Genomic DNA, 21,312 nt, shown 5'->3' with positions numbered 1-21,312 from the left:
CAGATGGGCTGCAGAATCAACCCATGGATTGGTTCCCTTGGGTTTTCCAATGTATAGTAGGTACAGGGTAGCAGCAAGGTCTCATGGTCTATCACATACTTGGTAAGAGCCATGAATATTGATTCCCTTAGGCAGTCACAGCAGCTGTTGGCACCTCTAATATATAGGCTCATGAGCTTGAAGGAGTTGAACACTATTGATTACTAAAATGTTTTGTTAGTCATTTGTGCCCTCCAGCATTCTTTGATTCCTCTTTTTCTTTACATAGAATGTAGATTTATCCTACCAAAATTAATCTCTCATACTATGATAGACAATTTAAGAGTTTTGTGTATTTTTGTTACAAGAGGCAATTTTTCAGAACTCTACCTAGAATCTGTTGTTTTTCCTAATTTATTTTATCATTATGAAAGGGTGTGGGTCATCAAAAAAGAAGGTATTGGGGTGACCCACTTTCCAGTCCCCCTTCTGTCTCTTAGACAAAAGCTATCTTTCTCTCAATAAATTTTTCCTACTCTTAATCTTCATTGTTCCTAGAATTCATTCTTTGATTTTAGAGAACGTGAACTTGCATTTTGGATATCTAGCAAGTTTGAGAATCGCATCTATTCCCCCTATATCACCAGGACAGCACCAAATAATTCTCAGGACCCCTGTGTGGAACTTTTCTTGAGCTCCCATGAGATGTGAATAGCATAAAGACTACTGGACACCATGAGGAGCTGCTATCGTGACTCCTCACAGTAGCCCACACTGCGTCTCCCAGACCAAGGATGTACTTTTATTTTTGCTCTTTTTAATTCTTTTCTCTCTTGTTTGGCCCATGTTCACTCTGCAGAGCCAGTTTTTTCCTCACCCCTTCACCCCACACTTTTCAAATAAACTGTTAGTGCTGTTAAAAAAAAGAAGAAGGTATTGCTTGTAATGACTACTATGTCATAGATTCATTTAAAAATGCATTAATTACTTTTCTCTTATAGGACAATCTATTCGAGAGAAAAGGATTATAGAAGCACCAAAGAAAAATGAAATAGACTATGAAGTAGGTGATATCCCAGTAGAATGGGAAGGTAAGTTTCTGATTTTAGTAGAATGTTCTAGGGTGTAAATTGTTTAATGATACATAAAATTAGTGAGCATATATATAATAACATACTTCTCTTTGCAAAAACTTACAGTGTGACTCCATCAAACTTTTTTAACATCTAATTTTGCTGAAATCTGTGAAGGTGACAAATTTTATTAAGTGAACTTTTATAGCTTATGTCTAGATGCCCCCCAAAACCTCATGCAGTCATATGTGGAGCTTTTTGGAGTTGGCTGGATCTAGAGTGTGTGATACTGGGATTAAGGATGTGATGCTGGGATTGATTCACAGCAGGATGCGAAGATTAAGGGTACCCTAATCTGAGTGTGAGTGCTACCCGCCCTAAGGACAGGTAGCCTGGATAAAATATAAGGGACAGAAAGAGGGCTGCTATGATTGCTGCTTGCCGCTTTCTGCTTGTCTGCTCTTGCTGCCTTCTGCCTGCCATGGACAGTTTCTCCTCTGTGATGCCACTCTGCCATGCCACCCTGCCTTGGAGCCAGCAGATTATGAACTAAAACCTCTACAAAGTGTGACCCAAAATAAATTTTTCCTCCTTTAACTTTGGGTCTTGGGTATTTTATCTCAGCCACAAGAAAAGTAACTAAGATCACATGTATAGCAAAAAGAATGACAAAGCGTTTAGCAGAGCTGGGACTACAATGAAGCAAGTAAACCTCTTAGGATGCAGAATATAAAGAGGCACACATTCTCATGGACTGACCTTGCACTGATTTAAATTTTGTCTCTGGCACTCACTACTGCCCCACACACTTGAGAAACTGCTATGCTTTTCAATCTTAGTTTTACTTTTTGTCAATTTTGGACAATACTTGCTGTACATACCATTTGGAATATTTGTTTAACTTACAATGTGTCTGTTAGTTGACTTCCTGTTTATACAAGGATGAAGAGTTGATCCCTATATTAAGATTTAGAAATTAAGATGAAAGATCTTTTGTCTTTCTTTGTGGTTGGAACAGTAACATGTATGTATATTTGGTAGTTTATGAATAGCCATCTTCAACCCACAATCAAAATTTTCTTCAGAAAAAGCAGATCTACAGAGAGGAAAACTGAAACCAGTTTGCAAATTGGAATACATAGAGAGACAGAATATTTCTAAGGTTTCCAGCAGCCTTCTAGTTCTCAATTTAATTTTTCTCAGTGAAATTCAACAGTAAGTCTGAGTTCTAAGTGGCATCTCACATCCTAGTTATGAATTTCCCTTTTTTGTTTAACCTTTCTTAGTATAGTGCCTAGCAAACACATAGTAAGGCACATAAGTTCTCAATAAATAATTCATTGAACAAATGAACTGTAGCTTAAGTTTGCCTTTGTTATTAAAATATTCTTAACAAAAATACCCATACCTATCTTAAATATCACTTAATACTTACCAAGAACACCAGGTATTATGCCATTGCTTTACAATCATTACTTTGTTCAATCATCGCAACAACCTTTATGGTAGACACTGTAATCATACACATTTAATAGAACATCTAAGGTTGAGAAAAGTTAGATAAGTTGATAAGTTGCCTGGGTTATACAGCTACATACCTGTGGATCCGTGCTTCTTGGTGAGCATAACATGGTACCTTATATGCAATCGCTATGGACATTGTGTTAACTTTTACATAAGCAAGTGAGTGAAAGTATCTTTGCCATTTCTGCTTGTTAGCTATGAAAATACTAGAACTATGAAAAAAGAGCATAAATATCATATGTAACGGGGATTTTTTTCTAAGAAAAGCAAAATATAAATTGGCAACCCCTAGGAGGAATAATTGAGCTTTCCTATTTTAACAGACTTTCCAGTGTCATAAGCTACAATTGGAATTTTCAAATAATGCTTGCTCCTTCTTATAATGAGCTTATTTTGTCATTTTTCCAATAATAATATAGAATTAAAAGTGTTTATACAAATAAATTAAGTTATAAATAAACAAATAGGTAATGACTCATTTTTTAGCCTTTGAAACATTCAGAGAATTAGAATGAAGTTTTAATGCTTTTTATGACTCTATCCTGATCTAGTAATTCAGCATAACTATCCCATGGGGCATATTCTTAAGTATATCAACCAAACACTGAAATGAAAAAGAAATTTAACAATATTACACATCAATTAAATATAAAAATAAGAACATTATGAAAAAGTAAATTAATATTAAACACATGCAATACTGTAAACAGGGAAGGAGAGAGAAAAAAATTTTAAAGATGTCAACACCAAATGAATCTGAAGTATTTTCTGGTCCAGCTGAATACAAATTGTCATTTATCAGTTATTAATACCAAAACACAGGTACCCATATGACTCATATTCTCTTACACTGTGGATTAAACAACCTGCCTTTTCATGCATTTATTTAACAAGGGTCTGCTGGGGACCTCTGCATTCATGAGCTCACATTCTGGGTTGGAGAATAGGGAGGATATGGGAGGATTCTGCAGTTTTAAATAATGTTCAGAAAAGGCCTTGCTGAGACAGTGACTTTTGAATAAAGACAGAAGAAAGATCTGGCCATGCAGATAACTAGCAGAGGAGTATTTCTGGAACAGAGATGAAAGCCCTGAAACAGAAACTATACTAATTCTTAGGTAGTTATGGGACAGCAAGGAAATTAATGTGACAGGGATAAAGCCAGAGAAAAAATAATAGGAATGCATTTAGAAAGTTCACAGGATGTGCAATCTTTTGGGCCATTGTAAGCCATTATAGAGACTCTGGCTAATACTCTGAGTAAGATTAGAAGCCATTGGAGAGTTTTGAAAAGAATTAGACATATGCTAAGTTATATTTAACAGCGTCCCTGTGGCTGCTATCTTGCGAAGTGGCTGAAGGTGACATAGTCAAAACTTGGAAACAGGAGACTTTTGTAATAATTTAGGCAGAGAACAACTATGACTTGGACCAGAGTAGCACTAGGAATGGAAAGATGTAGTTGCATTCTGGATCTCTTGTAAAAGTAAAGACAACTGGATTTACTGACAAATTGAATGTGGAATGTGAGAGAATGAAAGTAGTCAGTAATAACATAAGCTTTATGGCCTCAACTGGAAAAAATGAAGTTGCCAATAACTAATAGGCACAACTATGAAAGGAGCAAGTTACAGAGGAAAATGACTCCTGGAGTCAGTTTTTAAATTACTCAATTTCTACTTATTCTCATCCCCTTTGTCATTTCAACCAGTCTCATGGCTTTGTATACCATTTATTTCCTTGAAACTCCCAAATTTTATCTACAACTCAGACATTTCCATCAAATTCTTGGCTCACAATTTAACATCTTTATCTGAATGTTGAATAAGCACTTCACACTTACCATGCCCAAACTAATTTCATTTTCCTCTGTAACTTGCTCCTTCCATAGTTGTGCCTGTTACAGTGTTATCAGAAAAACCCAGTACATGGGCATAGATGCAGGTAGATATAGTGGTGAGAATGCCTGCAATTCCCCTCCTGATTTTTTTTCTAATGAAGCACAGTGATTTGAGAGTGATTTTAAAACTTCATAAGTATAAACGCAGCTAGAGCCAATATTTGAATCCATAATATCTGTCTTCAAAATGTTTATTTTTTTCTTCAGTGCTGGAGGCTGAACCTATGGCTTTGTGCATACTAGGCAAATTCCATGCCAGAAAGCTACACCTCCAGCCCTTTTAACATTATATTGTATTGCCTACCTCCTTGATAAGTTGGCTAAGTCCTACTAATCCTCCAAGTTTTGGAGTAGACATTGACTCTTTTTGGAAGTCTTTTCTGACCCCCCACCCACTACCCTAGTGCTAGATTGGGTGTTCTTTTGGGGTTTTTTCCCCACTCACTTTGTGCCTCCCCCATCATACACAGTATAGAGGATTCCCTGTTTACTTTTCTACCCTCCTCTCCCTGGATTTAAAGATTCTTTAAGATAAAGTCCTTACCTTGCTCATCATATTTTCAACATTTTTTATAATATAAGTATAAATTCAGTCACTTATCTGTTGAGTGAATCCACTTGAAACTTAAGTACTGTATCTAAGGAAGTGATATTGTGAGGACTTTGCTGACTTGCTGAAAATAGTCTATATTAAGAAGAAAGATATGGAATAGTAGACCAGAGCAATTGTTTCCAAAAATATAGAAAACTCTTGGACTTATTTGTAGAATATAGTATAGTACTACGTACTGAATAATCTTATGAAGTTTCATTGAAATTATTAACTTTAATCTATAACATATGTATATAGTTCTTATATAGAATCTCTCAAAAAATTGTATCTAATTCTTTTTATTAAATTCAGTATTTATTGGTAATGTTTTAAAATACGGAGCTTTGCAAGTTATGAATAGACACCACCTTTAACAAAATTTTCAGTAAGAAAGCTACTGAAATGTGTAACATCAGAAATTCAGAAATGAGGGCTGGGGATTTAGCTCAGTGGTTTCGCCGCCTGCCTCGCAAGCGCAAGGACCGGAGTTCGATCCCCGGTACCAAAAAGAAAAAAAAGAAATTCAGAATGAAACGAAGATGCATGCTACAAGTACCATTCCATTTTTTGGAAGTTCTGGTCAACAAAATAAAATAAGAAAAAGAAATAACAGGTTAGAACACTGAGAGAAAAAACCAACTGCCATTAGATTATTTGAATGTTGACATAACAAAACCAAGTAAATTAATAAATGATAAGTAATTAGAGCATTCAGCAAGATTTATGAATATAAAGTCAATATATAAATATGATTTTCTTTAACCCTGGTTTTTTTTTTCTGAGAATTTAAAAAATTCAAACTAGACCACACTTACAGCAACATTAAAGACCTTAACATAGCCAAAGAAGTGGAAATCTTGGGCCGGGGATTTAGCTCAGTGGTGCTGTTGCCTGCCTTCCAAGCGCAAGGTCCTGAGTTCAATCCACAGTACCAAAAAAAAAAAGAAATGGAAATCTTATGAAGTGAACTCCCCCCTCCCCCATACCAAGGATCAAACTCAGGACCATGCACTTGCGAGGCAGGCACGGTGCTACTGAGCTAAATCCCTGGCCCATGAAGTGAACTTTCACACCATTTTGGAGTGAAACCAGAAACTGACAGCAGAAAACATACTTGGAATAGGATAACTTTATTCTTTTTACTCTCTGTCTTTTCTCCTATTAACTTTTTTATATAAGGGAAGCTATACAATGTTCAAGCTTATGTGTCTGATTTACTTTGCTGAACATTATGGTCTCAAAGTACCTTCATTTTTCTACAAATGCCTCAAATTTATCTTTCTTAATGGCAGACTAATACTCCATTGTGTATAAATACCACATTTTCTTTATCCTTTCATCTGTTGATGGGCATATAGGATTTAGCTATTATAAATTATGCTGCTAGAAACATGAGTACACATACATCACTGAGATATGACGTTTTAAACATTTTGGGGAAGATACGCGAAAGGGACTATCTGGATCAAAGGAGGTTTTTATTTTTAATTTTTTTAGGAATTTCCATACTTATTTCCATAGAGGTTGTATCAGTTTACACTCCCACTAACAGAGTAGTCTTCTACAGTGTTCTTTTCTTCAGACAGCTTTGTCAGCATTTGTTGTTTGTTGATTTCTTGATGGTAGCCATTCTTACTAGGGTGAGATGGAGTCTTAATATTATTTTAATTTGCATTTCCCTAATGGCTGGTGATGTTGAACATTTTTCATGTATTTATTGGCTAGTTGTATTTCTTTTTCTGATAAGTCTATTCATTTCAGATGACTATTTTATTGGTTTTTTTAATTTGGGGGCTATATAATATTTTGAGCTCTTACATATTCCAGATGTTAGTTCTTTGAGGAGTAGCTGGCAAATTTTTTTTCTCATTCTTTAGGTTGTCTCTTCACTTTGTTGGTGTTTTTTTTTTTTTGCTGCACAAAAAACTTTTTAATTTAATGTGATCCCATGTGTTGATTATTGGTATTATTTCTTGCACAACTGGGGTTTTATTGCTTATACCCATTTTGAGAGTTTTACATATTTTGTCTTCCAGCAGATTGTTTCTGCTCTAATGTTTAGATCTTTGATTTATGTATATTTTAGTTTAGTGTATGGTGAGAGATTCAGATTTAAGTTCAGTTGTTGGCATGTGGATAGCCAATTTTTCCAGCACCATTTGTTAAAGAGTCTACCTTTCCTCCAGCTAAGAGATTTGACCTTTTGTCAAAAATCATGTAACTGAGTGTGGCTGGAGTTGTTTCTGTATCTTCTATTCTGTTCCATTGATCCACAAGTCTGCTTTTTTGCCAGTACCATGCTGTTTTTATGACTGTAGCTTTGTATTATAACTTCAGGTCCGGGATTGTGATGTCCCCTGCCTTGCCCTTGTTGCTCAGAATTGCTTTTGGTATTCTAGGTCTCTTCTAGTTCCATATGAATTTTAGGATTACTTTTCTCTGGTTCTGTAAGAAATGTTATTGGTATCTTTATTGGGGGTGCATTAAATCTATATAAAAATTTTGGAAGCATAGCCATTTTAACTATATTGGTTCTGCCTATCCAGGAACAGAGGATATCTTTCCATTTTCTGATATCCCCTTCAATCGCCTTTTTCAGAGTACTGTAGTTTTTGTTGAAGAGATCTTCCACTTCCTTGGTTAGTTTAATTCCTAAGTATAGTCAAACCTTGGATTGCAAGTTACTTGGTCTTCAAGTATTCCACAAGATGACCAAGCATTTCTAAGAAATTTTAACTTGAGAAAAGAGCAATGTCATACAGTACAAGTAGTACATCATGCCAAATGTCACATAAGCACAAATTATTCTCCCCCCCCACTTTGATATACAATTTGATATATAAGTGCTTTTGGATTATGAACAGAACAAATTATTCTCACAAACCAAGGTTTTACTGAATTTCATTTTTCTTGATGCTATTATTAAAGGTATTGTTTCCCTAAATTCCCTCTGAGTAAGTTTGTTGTTGGTATACTATTGATTTTTGAGTATTGACTTTATATCCTGCTACATAACTGAATTTGATTATTAGTTCTAGGGGTCTTTTGACAGAGTTTTTGGCGTCTTCTTTGTAAAGGATCATGTCATTTGCAAATAATGATAATTTAACTTCTTCCTTCCCTATCCACATCCCTTTTATTTCTTTCTCTTGTATAATTGCTATAGCTAGTGTTTCAAGAACTATTTTGAACAAAAGTGGTGATAATGGACATCCTTGTCTTGTTCCTGAATCTCTCAAAAATTTGTATGTGTAATCATCGCAAGCCTCTGCTCAGGCATGATGCACTTTCAAGTTCAGTTGTGTGGCTGTTATCTGGCCACAGGAGATATACTTCCAAGCTCACTCAGTTAGCTGTTGCTTGGCTTCAGGATCCCTCTGACTGTTTAACTGAGGGCCTCAGTTCCTTTATAACTACAACTTTTTAAGTCTTGATAACAATAACTTAGTTTCCCAACATTGAATTCTTTTTTGAAATTGTTTTGATGATTCTAGGTTTTTTTGCATTTCCATACGAATTTTAGAATCAGCTTGTTAGTTTCTACAAAATCCATCCTAGAATTTTAATTGTGCTTTGTAAATAATTGACAATTTAATAAGAATCTTCAGACTCCTGAACGTTACATGTTTCTTTATTTTTCTAGGCTTTTAATTCTCTTAGCAAAGTTTTTAGTTTTTGCTGTACATATATTACACATCTTTTGTTAGATTTATTCCTAAACATTTTACACTCTTAATGCTATTATAATTGATATTGACTTTTTTTTTGGTACTGGGGATCAAACTCAGGATATTGACTTTTTAATTTCATATTTCTTATTGTTGTTTTTATATAAATATGCAGTACATTTTTGGATATTGGTCTTATAGCCTAAGGCTTTACTTAATTCGTTCATAGTTGTTTGTTAGTTTAATCAGATTTTTTACACAGAAGATTATATTGTCTGTGAATGAAGACATTTTTTATTCTTTCCAACCTAGGTGCCATTTTTCCCTTTGTCTATTTGCATTGGCCAGAACCTCCGTTACACTATGAAATAAAGAAATGAGTGCAAATTCTTGTGTTGTTCCTGATCATAGTGAGAAAGGATTCTATCTTTAACCTTTAAATATTATGTTTTCTGTAGGTTTTTCTCATAGATGCCTTTCATCAAGTTGAGGAAGCTCCTTTTTTATAGGAATCTTCTGCCAATCTTCCAGTTTGCTTTCCCCCTCTGTAGCTGTTTCCTATCTGGTGTTGGCTATTTTTGCAGGTTATAAAAGTTTGGATTGATAGTCATTTTGTTTTAAGTCTTGAAAAAATTCATTACAGATTCTCCTGGCATTTAAGGTTTGTGCTGAGAAATCTAGTTATTCCAAAGGTTTGCTTTTATAAGTTACTTGCTATTTTTCTCTTACAGCTTTTTTATAGTATTTTCTCCTTTTGTTGAATTACTAGAATTTTTATTATGACATGTAGGGGAGAGGTTTTTTTCCTGGTTTTGGCTGTTTGGGTTATATGTATTTCTTGTGTGTAAATGAATTTTTTCCCTAGATTTGAAGTTTTTTCTACTATGATTTCAGTGAATAAAATTTTTGTACCTATTGTGTTCTACTTTTTTCTTTATTTCTATAATTCTAAGGTTGTTTGGGGGGCTTGTTGTTTTGAGTTAACTAGTAGGTGTTAGATCCATCTTACATGGTGTCTTGTCATTTTGATATTGAGTTTATGATCTACTATATCTACCTTGTCTTCTATTTCCGACACTCTATTCTCACATTGGTCAAGTCTGCTACCCATATTTTCCATATCATGTATTTCTGCTTGTTTTCATCTCATACTTCTAATTTTTTACCAAAGTGATCCTTCATGTCTTGTATTGTCCTGTTTAACTCAATTAGTTTGTTTACAGAGCAGAAAGATTTGAAAAACCTAACAGTTTGGCCAGAAAATAAGTGCTTAAGTGTAAAACTGGAGCCAAGAATGTGTAGTTCCTGAAAAGATAATTGCCAATACAAAGAAGCCTTATACTTTTACCAGAATAATAGGAAACATGCTTAGAGGGCATCTCAAGAATTGGTCAGACCCTACCCATATCAGGTTCAAGGGTATAAAAGTTTAAACTGCCTTGAAAGACTTTGCTTTGAGAAAAGAGCCCCAAGATGCCCTGCTCACTCAGGTCTGACTAAGCCCTCTCCATCCCACGCTCAAGTTCAATCATCTAGGCATTCAGTATGCTGCAGCTATGGTCCTAGGGAGGCCAGCTACTGCTTGAGCAGAAATCAAGTTTGGTTTGGCATTTGAAAATCCAGTTTATATTGAGCATATTAAAAGAAAAAAACATTGTTAATTTCAGTTGGTATAGGAAAACATTTGACAAAAGTCAACACATTTATGACTAAAAATTCCTCAGACTTGAGATGAAAAAGAAGTTCCTCAACCTGGTTATGAGTATTAAGAAAGAAAAAGTTATAGTTAAACTCACAGTTAATGATTAAAGAGAGAATGCTTTCCCCCTAAGATTGAGAACTAGACAAAAAACAAGTCACTTTTTTATTTCATATAATTTTGAAAAATCCTAGGTAATATAATAGGAAATAAAAAAAATAAACAAATTCAAAAAGACAAAGAAGACTGTATTCACAGATGACATGATTACATATAATGTACACTGTCTCCAGTGTACAAAATTAATGAGTGAATAACTAAATGAATAACAAAAATTAGTAGATAGTACATTTTCTTTGTTGTTTTTGTTATTTGCAGTACTGGAGTTTGAACTTCAGACCTTGCACTTGCGAGGAAGGCAGGCACCACTGAGCTACATTCCTGGCCCATAAGTGGTACATTTTCAGGTTATTAAGGCAATCAATACAGTAAAGTCAGTTGAATATCTACATTTTAATACCAAATAATTGCTAACCATAGTTTTAATTTATAGTATTAAAATATGCTTAAAAATGTGAACTACGTAAGGATAAATATACAAAACTATATCTAGATCTAAACATTGAAAAAATAAAACACATTGCAGAGAAAATTAAAGAACACTTAAATAAAAGACATAATTTTCACAGATCTGAAGAGTCAATATTTAAACAATGTTCTCATCAGATTGATCTATAGATTCATTGTATCACTAATCAAAATATTCCAGGCTTTTAAAAATATTGTTCTACGTTGATTTATATCAGTGTATAAAATATACCTATAACCTTTTTTGGAAAAAATAAGATTGAAGGCTTTAACTTAATATAAATCCATTTTATTTAGTTTGCTGCTGAGAAAGGTCAGAATTTAAGAATGGGCAAAAGATTTGAATAGATACTTCACCAATATAAAGTACCTTAAATTTTCATAAATTTCAGTTATTCTATAACCTAGAAATTCTGTTAGCTATTTCCCCAGAACATAAAGACATAAGTCCACCCAAAATACTTGTACCCAAATCCTTCATAGCAGTTTTATTCCTAATAACCCAAAATTGAAAACTACCCAAATATTCATCTAATTACTGAATAGATAAGTGAATGTCATACTTCAGTGCATTGAAAAGGAACTGCTGATAAGCTTATTGTATGTATTTTTTTACTTTTGTTTGTCAATTTTACCACAAAATTAGCAGCTTGAAACAACACATTATCATTCAATTTCTGTGAGTTAGGAGCAAAGGCACAGCTTAGATGGGTTCTCTACATAAGATCTTGTGAGACTGTGATCAAGGTGTCAGCCAGGGTTGAGTTTTCATCTGGTGGCTTAACAAGGCAAAGATCCACCTTCTCACTTGGGTGGTTGTTGACTGCATTCAGTTCCTTACAGTTGTAGGACTGCGAGCTTCAGTTTTTCACTGGATGTTGTCTCAAGGCCACCCTGAATCCTAACGGTTACCACAATCTCTTCTTGCCTTATGGAGTTTCTCAACATGATTGCTTTTTTTTTTTTTAATAACCAGTAAGGGAGCAAAAGTCTGTCACAAGATGGGTGCTGTAGTCTTTTTTTTTTTTAAACATAATCATGTAATCACATATGTCCCATCACCTGTGCCATGTCTTCATAGTTAGCACTAAGTCAAGGTCTTGCCCTCAGTAGGAAGGGATCATATAGCATGCATATCAGTAAGCAGAAGGTGTGGAGTCTACCTTAAGAGACTCTTCTATACACAGTAACATGGATGAACCTCAAGGACATTCTGATGCATGAAATAAGGCAGATGTTAAAAAAATACATACTGCCAAAGATTCCTTTACAAATAGAGAAAACGAAACTGAGCCACAATGACAGAAGTATATCCCTTGTTGCCTGGGGGCTTGGCTTGGATAGGGTGAGGTGAGTGCATGTAAACAGACACCAGGGAACTTTTTTGGGGGGAGGTGGGTAAAGAAAATGTTCTCTGTACTGAGTGTGATGCTGGTCATAGGGAATACGTATTAGTCAGATTTTGTGAAATTGTACACTTAAGACTACCTTTACTGTTTTGTAATATAACATATCTATAAATTTGATTAAGAAAAATACTAACAAGTATGAGCATCCTAAAATTTGTAACTTTATATGCCAACTTAAACTAATAACATCCTTAATATATACTTATAGGGAAGTAACCAGCTGGGCATGGTGGTACATGCCTGTAATCTCAGCACTCTGGGAGACTGAGGCAGGAAAATGGCAAGTTTGAGCCCAGCCTGGGAAACTTAGTGAAATCCAGCCTTAAAATATTAAAAAGGGGTGGGGATGTAGCTTAGTGGAGAGGCCATGGGTCCAAGCCCTGAGACACACCCCCCAAAAAAACACCAGTAATCAGAAAATGGCTCATTTCATAATATATCATTTGAAGAATTTTTTACAGTTGAAAATATAGATTTTTAAAAATTCATCATTTCTTATGAAGAAAACTCAGAACTGGCAAAGGTCATCTTTTAAATAGTCTCATCCTTAAGTAAATGACAGGTATTTCTAATGTAATATCTCTGTTGATGACTTTTGGTTCTGAATACTCACCTACTGAATCTGGTGATGAATATCATTTAACCATAGCCTGTTGGCAGTGTTTATAAGTGTACTGGATATTTTTAGTACCTGTGGAGATTTGAAGAATGTATGCTTCTTGAAGTATTTTTCTGCCTGCTTCTTCCAGTCTCTCTTAGTGATTAATGAGAGTTTTAATTTGCATGCTCACTTTACACTCATTATATATTGTCATGTTCCAATAGGAGTATTAAAGTTCAATGAAAATCTCATGCATACTGATGAGAATGCAAATAAGTATTGGTGAAAGAATATTAGGATCTTAAGGCATAAACTGTCCAGTTATTTTGCTAAATTCTCTTCAAATAATTATACTATATTATAATGAGGACTGGTATAAAATCTAGCTTGATATAATTAGCAGTGGCAAAATCAGTATATAGTTTATAATTGGATAGAGGTTCTCTTTCAGATTGTTTTGAGGTTTAAAAATAATGATTTAATAGTAATCCCTTCTTCTATTCTATCTTTCACCTAACCTTTGCCAGCCTTTAGCAGGACATTTCCTATGTTGCTTATAGAAGTTGGGAAAGTGGGTCTGATTATATAAATGAGTGATCATTTTTAAGATTTCCAGCTTTAACATTTAATGGTTACATGACAAACAGTAGTGGGACCAACTATCATTTCAAGATATCTTAAAAGTGTGGTTATTGTGGAATCATAAACACATTTATTTCAGCAGTTGCATTTATATATCTATATAACTAAAGATCCTTTACATGATCCTTTAAAATGAAACTAAAGGAAGCCCTTATATCTTTCCTTAGAGAATAATTTCCCTTGACAGTGAATAGACCAGGTGTTATTTGATACAACCAGCACTTGAGTTCTATTACCGTCTTACATTTATGAATGAATTTTATAAACTTAAAACATGTAAACTTTAGAAAACACATATCCGAGTTTCCCCAACATTTTTACATACTTGGAATTTTTTTAATGATTTGGTTCAATTAAAGCATTTTTCTTTTCCTAACATTCCAAGAGAACTGTAAAAGCTGTATTATAAACTCACATATAAGACATATTGTTATTTTGAGGGTTTCTTTTCATGATGACAGTGCACATTATGTCATTACACTTTTTCATCTGATCTTATTATACCCACTGGTGTTTGTTTATAGACTATAAAAGTGTATGTCTTAGTTACTTTTCTCATTGAGACAAAATATCCAGTACCCAAAGTTAAAGGAAGGAAGGTTTATTTAGCTCACAGTTTGTAGAGGTTTTAGTTCATAGTTGACTGGCTGCAAGGCAGGGTAGCATGGCAGAGAGACCTCATGGAGAAGAAACAGTTCATGGCAGGCAGAAGGCAGAAAACAGCAAGGCAGTAAGCAAAAAGCAGCAACCCTCTTTCTGTTCTTTTTATCTTATCCAGCCTACCCACCATTAGGGTGGAAAGCCCTCACACCCAGGATAAGGTACTTTCAATCCTAACCAGAACTATATCAAACCAATCAGTGGAGTGATTTAGTAATCACACACCCTTGATCCCAGCATCACACACTCCAGATCCAGCCACCTCTGAAAAGCCCCACCTATGACTGCGTGAGACTTTGGGGAGAATGTTTAGACATAAACCGTAACAATGTATTCATTCATAATGACTTATTTTAGACAATATGAAAGGTTTTTTTCATCAGGATACATGATTGTTGATAAAGGCATTATACTTAATGATAGCCCTAGCATAAGGCTCTGTGTGTGTGTGTGTGTGTGTGTGTATGTGTGTGTGTTGCTAGGGACTAAACTCAGGAACTTGGACATGCTAGGGAAGCACTCCAGCACTGAGTCACATCTTCAGCCCAAACTTTTTCTTGTAAGGACCAGATGGTAGTAAGCATTTTAGGCTTTTTGCATTACTCGTCTGTTACAACTGCTCAGCACTGCTGTTGTAGCACATAGCAGCCATAGATACAAATGAGTATGACTGTGTTTCAATGAAACCTTATTTAAAGACACTGCAATTTTGAATTCTGTACAATTTTCATGTGTCATGTGTTATGAAAATTGTACTATAGATTTCTTTTTTCAGTCATTTAAATATGTAAAAACAAGCAATGGGCTGAATTTGGTTTACAGGCTAAAGTTCACTGAGCCCTGTACTAGCTGTTTATTGTTCTGAATTAACTTTCTAATCAAAAATAAAATTGAGGATTTATTGCTTAAAATCTTTTATAAGTATGTTACTCATATTGAATTATTTTAATGAAGCTTCTTTCCTAGAAAAAAAATCCACAAGTATAGGGAAGTAACTTATTTTAACTATAAAGAAACAATTGAAAAATTTTATAAATCACTTATTTCCTCAACTGCATGGTATGCTGAATTTTCTAATAAAGGTCAGAATCCTATTACAATGAATATTTTTATAGTAGAAGTATTTATTCAAGGACTATATTAAGAACCCAGTCTTTCAAGGCTTTTAGGTGATAGAAAAATAGATGTCCTGTGGATATATCCTGCCCATGACAACCTTACAGTCTAACAGGGAATATAAAATCTATACAAGTTTTGGTAGAAATGGGCCAAATAAGAGCGAAAGAGAATTCAGGAAAGAACATCAGGGATGGAAGTTCAGAAACAGAATGGAAAACATTGGAACTATATTGGAGATACATATATGTGATCAGTGCAAGAAAACGGAAGGAAATGATCACAGACCGACAGTTAAATGTTGCTGCTTCTACACCCTCAACTACTCAGTGCTGGACTTTTACAAGGATAGGTCTCACTGCCCTTAGTACTTAGATGATAAAAGGCAAGCTAGTAAGGCTGATCTGAAATAAAGTTGGCTGGTAAATGGACAGAGCTCAAGTTTTTACAGCCATTTCAACCAGGGTTTAGTTTCCAGTCTGCTACTAATTAGATGCATAGGCAAGTTACTTAATCTGACTGAGCTTTAGTTTCCCAATCTGTAAAGTAAGATCCATAATTCTTATTTTGTGACGTATAATTAAGGTCTTACCTGTTTCTCTCCTGATTACTGTTCTTTGCATGTTTCTCACTAAAGTCCAAAAGACTGCTCAGTAGAGCATGGATGGTTTTTAGAGCCAGAGACAGGATCAGATCTGGATTCAAATCCCACCGTTACTATTTATTTTATAAACTTGGGAAAGTTATTTAATTCCTGTGTACAATAAGCATACTTCAAATTTTATAATGAAGATTTAGTCAAATAGAATAATAAAACTGTGGTTTTCTACTTTCTAAACACCATATTCCCTACAGTATATTTTCTTATATCCTGATATGCCAAGCAGATATTACTGCCCTTTGCTTGACTCTTTTATGTTTACTTTGTACTGGGTTGGGGTAAGTGTGTGTGTGTGTGTGTGTGTGTGTGTGTATGTGTGTATAGTTTAGTGTACTGTAATACTATTACAGTTTTCATTTGACAAATAGGGAATCTAATGCTTAGAAAATTAAGTAAATTGTCCCAGATGACACCACATGTAAGTGATGGAGTTGGAATTTGAACCCAGAAAATCTGGCTCTAGAACTTATTCTCCTAAGCACTATGCTCTGCTGTGTCTTCCATGTGGTTTTGACAACTTCCCCAGAGGCAGCTCTCTCCTCCTTTCTTTTTTCTCTGAAGCATTGAGCATAGTGCCCAGTACCCAACATGCACTCACAAATGTGCTGCGCTATCTCTGCAGCTGTCTTCCAAGTGTTAGAGCTAAAGCCTGATGATGCTTCAAGCATGGGAGGTAGCTGCTTGCTGGAGAAGAGAAATCTTTGTAATAAAAACTTTTTCTATGTCCTTTCCTTGCTAAATTGAACAATAACTAATTTAAACTTCCAGAATAATGTAATTTTTTAATACCTTGAAGTTTGCTATATTGTCATTTGGCCTATATGCTATAAATGTACTAAATTGAATTCAGGTGATTATGAGCTGTGAATTTAAAGATATGAAATTACCCCCTGCTTGTCTTTCCTCCACTGTTGTATTTCTTCATGACACCAACCACCACTTGATAGGTTAAGTTTCTGTGCTATCTTCTGAACGCCCTTCAGTAGTGCACGTGCTGCTATAGAGGAGGGACCTTGACCTGTTCAATCCCTTCTGCATCTCTAGTATGTAAAATAATGTTAGTAGGTGCTAAAAAATATTTTTATGCATAAGTGAATGCAGTGTTTACATAAACTACAGAGAACCAACACTTAAGTATTATTTTTCTTTCTAGCTTGGATGAGAAGAAAAAGAAATACTCCACCTACCATGGAGGTAAGAATACAAAACGAAGGCATTCAAGTAGCCTGTGTTTGTAATACTGTACTTGTCAATTGAGAGTTTGTACTCCAAAAGATACTTGAAGCCTCAAGGAAAAAATATGGTGCATCTTTAACAAGGTGTAAATTGTAGTTCATAGAAAATAATTTTAAATATTTAATAATAAAGTATTAATATACTAATAATACAATAAAATTGTTTGATAAAATAAATGGCTATTTTATGGAATATAACAAAATTCCTATAAATTATTGTGAAATAATAAAATTTTTAAAATATAAAATATACTTTTTAGAAAATTTAGACTTGCTATAGCTCACATCCAGTTATTTCTTCTGGGTCCATGGAGTTCATTTTTCTGTTACCAATATTTGGTTCAAAAGTTTGAGAAACTCAGAATCTTGGTTTTATCCAAACATGTCCTTATATTACCCTTAATTTTATATATTTAACTCTAGCACATATCTAAAGAACCTTAAAAATACACAATTAGCAAGTAGTATGTAGTAGTCAGTAATTAATAGTTAAGTTTAATTTTTATTTAAAACTTACTGCTTTGATGTAGAATAAAATGCTATGGTACATGTGCTTCAAAAACATGATTATTTCATAATTTTTAGTTTAAAACAATAGCATAATGTGTTCTAAAGTTATTTTGTAAGAAATAAATGTACTTCATAAAATGAAAATCTCCAAGTTTACTCCCTTTGTACTTTGTACTATCTAGGGCCTCGCTTCCCTATTTCCTCACAACTCTAAATCTGGTGACAACATAAATGGGCTCTAGCACTCGGCCTCCCTGTTGAGAGTGGTGACCCATTTACCTGACAGTTCTGTCATTGCTTGTTCCATTCCTCTTACACTGACTTCAGCAGTGATCCTTTGGGCAGTCTGAGTGAGCACGTCTTTTGGCCCATTTCTAGCTTTGTATGTTGCTTCTGCCTTCGGCTCCTTTTTTCAGACCCTTCTTTTCACCATCAATAATCTTTGGAATAATTTTTTTTAATTGCAATCAAAGATTCAGACATATCTCCAATGGTTTACAGCAGTCATACGGATAGAGAAGCCTTTCTAATTCCCTCTTCTCTTTGCCATAATAAAAGTTATTATTCCCAGAGGGAGAGGTACTTTCTGTACCCCAGAACTATGAACCACTCCTGTAAAATTTAGGTAATTCTTGCACTTCAAACAAGCTCCAGTCAGAACAACGAGACCAAGTCATTCCTCATCCGTGACACTTATTCTCATCATTCTTGATTATCCAGAAGGAGCCCTCTCATGTTGCCTCCTTTTTATCAAACTATTAATCACAATGTTCTTTTTCTTCTCTCTATTCTCCCTAGTACACATACATGTACACACACACACACACACACACACACACACACCTTTTCTTTCCTCCTGACTCTCTTTATTAGATATCAGCAATTTCTATTTCTTTATCAGCAAATTGCCATTCATCATTAATATTTTTAGAAACTTTCCTTGGCACTGTTACGGTTTATATGTAGAAGTTCCCCCAAGGCCTCATGCACTGATAGGTGGGACTTTGGGGAGGTGAATGGATCATGGGTGTGACGTTGGGAGGTGAAGCCAGGTGGGAAGAGGTTGGTCACTGTGGACAAGGCCTGGAGTTGTGCTCGCTTTCCAACTCCCTACAGAAGATAGGGTCAACTTCTTGCTTTTCCTAGGTACTACCAAAATATCCTTCCATTTGGTGAGCCTAAAGAATTGGAGGAGCTTTGTGATCCAAGTGTATTTCTCTGTACCTGGTCATCATTTTTATCTTTGTCAACATCCAGGCCACTTTCCCACACTGATGGTAGAAATTAGAACCTGGCTTATAGTCTTCTCCCTTCAGTGTCTTCCCAAGTCTTAGCTGGTCAGTTCTTCATCCACACTAGCGTCCCTGCCTCAAGTGAACAGCTATTTCTATTAAAATATCATCTTAGTTCTTACCATCACCAAACCCCGTTCTACTGCTGTCACTTCTAAATTCTCCAGTCGCAGATCCTGGATATACCATACTAAGCAAAAAAAAAAAACAACTTCAAAAATGTATACAAATAACCAAATTAAAATGAAACATTTAATGAATTATAAGGCAAATTCTACCCAGTTGCTGACCCCGTAGTTATTCTTTTGTTTTACTCTTTTCATTTCTTTTCTCTGACCTATAATGTGTCAGTCTTACAGTTAACATTCGGAGAGGAATCTTATTTTTGAATTCCTGAGACTCATTTCAGTGTTATCTCCAAGTAACTGACATTGAGTTCTCTGTGCTTGGTATTATTAGGCTCATTTTATAAGTTACATAATTGAAATGTCTTGGGACTGACATTCTGAATATATAATCTTACTTTCCTATTGACTTAAATTGCAAAGATGGAAGTTATGTTCTTCTCGAAAAATAGATCACCTATTCCCAACCCAAATCTTAACTATATTATTTTTAGGAATGTAGTGGAAACTGATTTTTTTAAAATTTCAGCACAGGATATAACATCATTATATATAACACTGAGATATTACATCATTCCTTAAAAAATGAACTAGAGCTGTGTGTATCAGCATAGATAAATTTCAGAAACATGATATTGAGCAAAAAGCAAATTCCAAAAGATTTCACACAGTGTATCATTTCTATAAAGTTTGAAAGCAGGGAAAAAACAGTGGGCATTCAAGTAAAGATGGTGGATAAAACACATGAGTTTACTTTTTCAAATGTAATGAAAATAACAGTATATTTTTAAAGACAGAAACCCACAAGGTCAAAGAATATTGAGACAAAGCCTAACCATGTTTTGGAAGATAGACAGACAGTAAGAACTGTAGCAGAAGTGAGCATAATGAACCCTAGTCTGCAATGAAGCAGTCCTGAAATAACCCAATTTGAAGCACAGAACCCCAGAATGCTCAGTAACTGATAGTGCCAGGAAACTTTGAAAATGGAGTTGAGCTGATATTATAAACCATGGCATGGTTTAAAATTTGTTTAAGGCCAATTAGATTTCAACCAGTAAATGTGAAATAGTAAGAATTGGAAAATCAACATTTCTTTTACTACCAAAGCAATAATTGATTCCAGGAAAAATCATCAATGTGCACTCAAGCCATAAGTTCATATTCTTTTTGGGTAGTAGCCTGTTTACACAGTCTCAAAGTATCTCCTTATATTTTAGTTATTAGTTACAAAGGAGGATAAAAGGACCTTTCTAGTAAAAAAAAAAAAATCTAGTGGCTATCACCTCAAAATGTTCAAAAGTTTTACCAAGTAGAATAAGCCTGACATTATGTGTTCCTCCTTGTTCAAGGAACTGAGAATAATATAGTGTTCTTCCAAAAATGCATAATCCTTATGTAATCATGAGAAAACAACCAGAAAATCTAAATTGCAGGACATTTCATAAAACTCAAGACCAGTTATATCAGTGTCATGAACAACTAAGAAAGATTGATAAATATAACAGCTAAATGTAACGTGATTCCAGAGTGGGTAAAAAACTTGAGGTAATTGATGGAATTTGAACATAAATCGTGTATTAAATGATAGCCTTATATCAGTGTTAAATTTGAGAAAAAAAAGATGCTGTTAAATTCCCTTGTGGTAGTGTACAACCAGGCAATTTCTTTTTCTCTATCCAGTTGAAAACTGCATGTTTATACTTGGGAAAGAGAAAACAGTTCAGACTGTTTTCCTGACAAATTTGAGGGAGGAAGCACCATTCTGAAAATAAAGGTATTAAATGAAAACGTGCATACTGAAAATGAGACCTCTAGATTTATTTTTTCCTTACTAAGATCCAGGAATAAAGACCCTTATGCTCCAGGCAGGGTATTAGAAGATACTTCTCTTGGGGATTCTGACCAGCCAAGAAGAGGGCACAATTAAATTACTGTACAATGAAATTGAGTTGACAAGTCTCATCTATGGCACCAGAGCTTCCAGATTTATCTAGAAATATCCAACATTGGAGGAGAGTGTAAAAACAGAAATTTA

At 34.6% G+C, this 21,312-nt stretch overlaps 1 protein-coding gene across 1 annotated transcript in view; it reads left to right on the top strand.

Annotated features, from left to right (window-relative positions):
- The window catches only part of Ndufaf2 (NADH:ubiquinone oxidoreductase complex assembly factor 2), a 198,520-nt gene that overhangs the window by 114,274 nt on the left and 62,934 nt on the right, over positions 1-21,312 (top strand). The window contains exons 2-3 of the mRNA XM_004862893.3: positions 981-1,070; positions 17,266-17,306. Coding sequence (XP_004862950.1) covers positions 981-1,070; positions 17,266-17,306 — 131 coding nt within the window. The remainder of the gene's footprint in view (positions 1-980; positions 1,071-17,265; positions 17,307-21,312) is intronic.

This window comes from Heterocephalus glaber, unplaced genomic scaffold, assembly GCF_053883595.1.
Source record: "Heterocephalus glaber isolate CG9 unplaced genomic scaffold, H.glaber_assembly_v1.0 deba00001543, whole genome shotgun sequence".
NCBI classification, from domain to species: domain Eukaryota; kingdom Metazoa; phylum Chordata; class Mammalia; order Rodentia; family Bathyergidae; genus Heterocephalus; species Heterocephalus glaber.
Note: the sequence above shows the minus strand (reverse complement) of the source record. Positions and strands in the feature narration are given on the sequence as shown.